Source organism: Octopus bimaculoides, chromosome 2 (assembly GCF_001194135.2).
Source record: "Octopus bimaculoides isolate UCB-OBI-ISO-001 chromosome 2, ASM119413v2, whole genome shotgun sequence".
NCBI classification, from domain to species: Eukaryota; Metazoa; Mollusca; class Cephalopoda; order Octopoda; family Octopodidae; genus Octopus; species Octopus bimaculoides.
The window spans coordinates 137,591,472-137,595,112 of record NC_068982.1 but is presented as its reverse complement, the minus strand read 5'-3'; the positions used below and the strand labels follow the sequence as shown (position 1 = coordinate 137,595,112).

Here is a 3,641-nt window from a genome sequence, read left to right as displayed (position 1 = left end):
AAAGGAAAAGAAAAAACAACTATAGGAAACTAATTTCTTTGTGTGGACGCAAAACCTGGAAAAAAGATAAAAAATGAGAAAAAAAAGTTAAACAAAACAAAATCTAAATAAATCGTGTTTGTAACACGGAAAGTAAGAACGTTCGGAAAATATGCGTGTATGTATATGTATATATGTATGTGTGTGTATATATGTATATGTATATACTCTTTTACTTGTTTCAGTCATTTGATTGCGGCCATGCTGGAGCACCGCATTTAGTCGAAGAAATCGACCCCAAGACTTATTCTTTGTAAGCCTAGTACTTATTCTATCGGTCTCTTTGCCGAACCGTTAAGTTACGTAAACCCACCAGCATCGGTTGTCAAGCGATGTTGGGGGACACACATACATATATAGATATATACATATACATATATACGACGGGATTCTTTCAGTTTCCACTCCCAAGGCTTTGGTCGGCCCGAGGTTATAGTAAAAGACACCTGCCCAAGGTGCCACGCAGTGGGACTGAACCCAGAACCATATTGCTTTTTTTGTTTTTAAAAAAGGAACAAAGGCCACATGTTGGACATTCTTTTGGTATAAGAATGCCTGATGTTGTCCTAGATACATAATGCCTAAAAAAAAAAATATGACGGGATGATCGTGGTTGGTATGCCTGTGATCATGTTTGCTCCATCGGAGCTGACCTGGGGTTAAACAACAACAACAATATGTCATCATCATCCTTCAACGTCCATTTTACATGCTGGCATGGGTTGGACCAGAGCTGGCAATATATATCATACATAGAGACTATATCAGACCCGCCCTCTTTTGATCACTGAGGCGTTTAAGTAACAATAACCGATTGACAACATGAAGCAATGTCCTCAGTGTGTTTGGGATCCACTACAGCTGGTACCAATAACCATTTGATAAACATACTCCGTGATTACAATAAGCGGCTTCTACTGAATAAACACAGATGTAAACAGTAAATAAATAAATATTCTTACTGTTTACTTTTGTAAATTACACTTTTTTTTTACAGATTTATTATAAATGTTATTCACGCCCGCGTGCGCAGGTACGTGTGCATTTGCGTGTGTCAGCGTGTTTGTCCCTTGCTATCGCTTGACAGCCGGTGTTGGTTTGTATACGGCCCTGCAATTTAGCGGTTCGACCTAAGCAACTGGTAGAATAAGTACCAGATCAAAAAAATAAGGGTAAATTTTTATATTAAATTTACCAAAATTCCAAAGATTCCGGGATAGGGGGAGCCCCCCCCTCTTCCGAACCAAAATAAGGAATTTGCAGCATATTAGGAGGTCAGGGTGTTTGGTTCCACGCAAAAAATCCGAGTTTTTTTTTTCTTCCTTTCTTAAGTGAAAATCGTGCGGGTGTTAATATAAAAATTACCAAAATAAGTACTTCGTTCTATTCGTTTCATTTTAAAAAAACAACCCACAAAACTTCAAGGTGGTGCTGCAGCATGGCCGCAGTCAAATGAGTAAAACACGGCAAAGCATTCATACATACATTCACAAACACACTTTTTTTTTTTTTAACCGGCAGAGAAAATAGAGAGAAATAATTGTTTGTAATGTAGGCCCAAGACTTAGGAGTCGGGGGTTAGTCGATCCCAATACTTGGCTGGTACCTTATTTTATCGACCCCGAAAAGATGAAAAGAAAAGTTGACTATGGTGTTGATCGAAACCAGAACGTAACAAGCCAGAAGAAATAGACAAGGTATTTTGTTCGGCGTTCTAACGATTCGACCATTCCACCAAAATATTGCTTAAAATGTATACACACCCAAGTTTAGCCTCGCCAGTTACTTCTACAAACGGTATATATATAATATATATATATATGTGTGTGTGTAGTATATCTTATTCTGTTCGTAGTGATCAAAATATTGGGTTATTGTTGCACTCCACTACACAAAACACGAGATTAAAGACGACATAAGCCAGAGTAAGGCACAACCGAACATACTGACAACACCAACAAATAACAGTCACACCATCAATAATAATAACAACTTGATAATTACGGAGGGAGGAGGAGGAGGAGGAGAAGAAGGAGGATGGCAACGTCAATAACAAAATAAGAAAAATAAAACTTTAAAATAACTTAAAAATAAATAAGTAAATAAATAACGGCGCGGTTGTTTAGTTAGTGTTGTAGGAAAACACCAGGGGGCGCCGCGTGTCCCATGCGAAAAGCAACAATAAAGAGGAGGAGGCGGAGGAAGAGGAGGGTGTGGAGTGACGGTTGAAATGTACATTGCTAGCTTTGTTGCTGTTCCTTCTTACCAGTCAGTGCGTGTTTAATTCATATGTAACAACCATCACATTAACATCTCCTCATCCGATCGGATATAAATACAGAAATTGCTGCTGGCCGAACAAGAGACGGAATCATTTAATCTAACAAAGAAAAACTTGCGGTAAAACTGGTGAGGTTTACCGAAAAAGGGGCAGCTGAGATTGTTATTTGTTATTTTTGTTCAATTCCACCCCTAAAAATATTTGCGAAATATTTTATAAATAATCAAAGATGAGCGAAGCTGGAACATCGTCATCGCCTGATGTTGAGGATGAAAATAGGAATAGGTGTGTATAAATTTATATATATAAATGTTTAACTGTTTGGATGTTGATATTGTTGTCATGCATGTCCAGTGTCGAGATTGCATATTTACCACTTCGCTAGAAGAATGTTATGTATTTCTCTGCGAGCAAAACAAAGACGAAAATCAATTTTAGTTCCATCATGTTATCACGTTATATGTGTGTATGTTTATATGTACTCTATCAGCTAAATATATATATGTACTTTTTGTTTTTGTGTACAGTTAGCTATAAAAACAGTTGAACATTACTTAGTACCTTTTTAGTTGAGTACCGTGTTCATTTATTTTTTACAATGGAAAGGTCGACTGTGACTGCGAAGTTTCGGCTGTCTAACTAACACTTAGCAGACAATCTGACGACGGTTGATAAACTGGGACTTCGAAGTTATTGTCAACGTTTACCTTGTAAAAATTAACTATTACGTATGTGCATGTGTAAATGTACGCATGCATATGTGTTTATATATGTGTGTGTGTATAATATATATCCATATGTAAATATATAAATATACGTACACACACACACACACAGAACATATGTATAATATACATGTTTCATTATATGAGGTACATATGTATGTGTATCTCTATACATATGTATCTATAATGTATGGGTATGTATTTATATGTATATATGTTTGTATTACTACTTAAGTCTTTCACTCCCTATGAAACATACGCTAAGGATAACTTGTTATCACCTCTGGGCTGTCATTTCTTCTTCTGCCTAATTGGATCCCTGCTCTTTCAGCACTGTCTCAAGATCCCATCCCTAGTTATTTCCTTCCACTTCCCTTGTAGGTTAATTTTGGAATTTTCTCCTGATGGTCAGAACGGGAGTCGGTCTTGTAGCTTCCTTTCAGATTATGCTATACCTAATTTCGGTGGACATTGGAATTAGACACTGAGGGAAAATGACTGTAACTTTTTTATTTTTTAATTTTGGCGGTTTTCGTTTTCGATAATGTGTTTTATATGTCACGGTCATGCGATTCCCCCTAAAAAAAATTTTGGAC

At 36.9% G+C, this 3,641-nt stretch overlaps 1 protein-coding gene across 1 annotated transcript in view; it reads left to right on the top strand.

The window, feature by feature from the left end:
• The first annotated feature begins 2,174 nt into the window (after positions 1–2,174).
• Positions 2,175–3,641, top strand: part of LOC106869423 (ankyrin-1) — a 68,085-nt gene continuing 66,618 nt past the window's right edge. Inside the window, exon 1 of the mRNA XM_014915158.2 lies at positions 2,175–2,605. Coding sequence (XP_014770644.1) covers positions 2,550–2,605 — 56 coding nt within the window. The 5' untranslated portion in view covers positions 2,175–2,549. The remainder of the gene's footprint in view (positions 2,606–3,641) is intronic.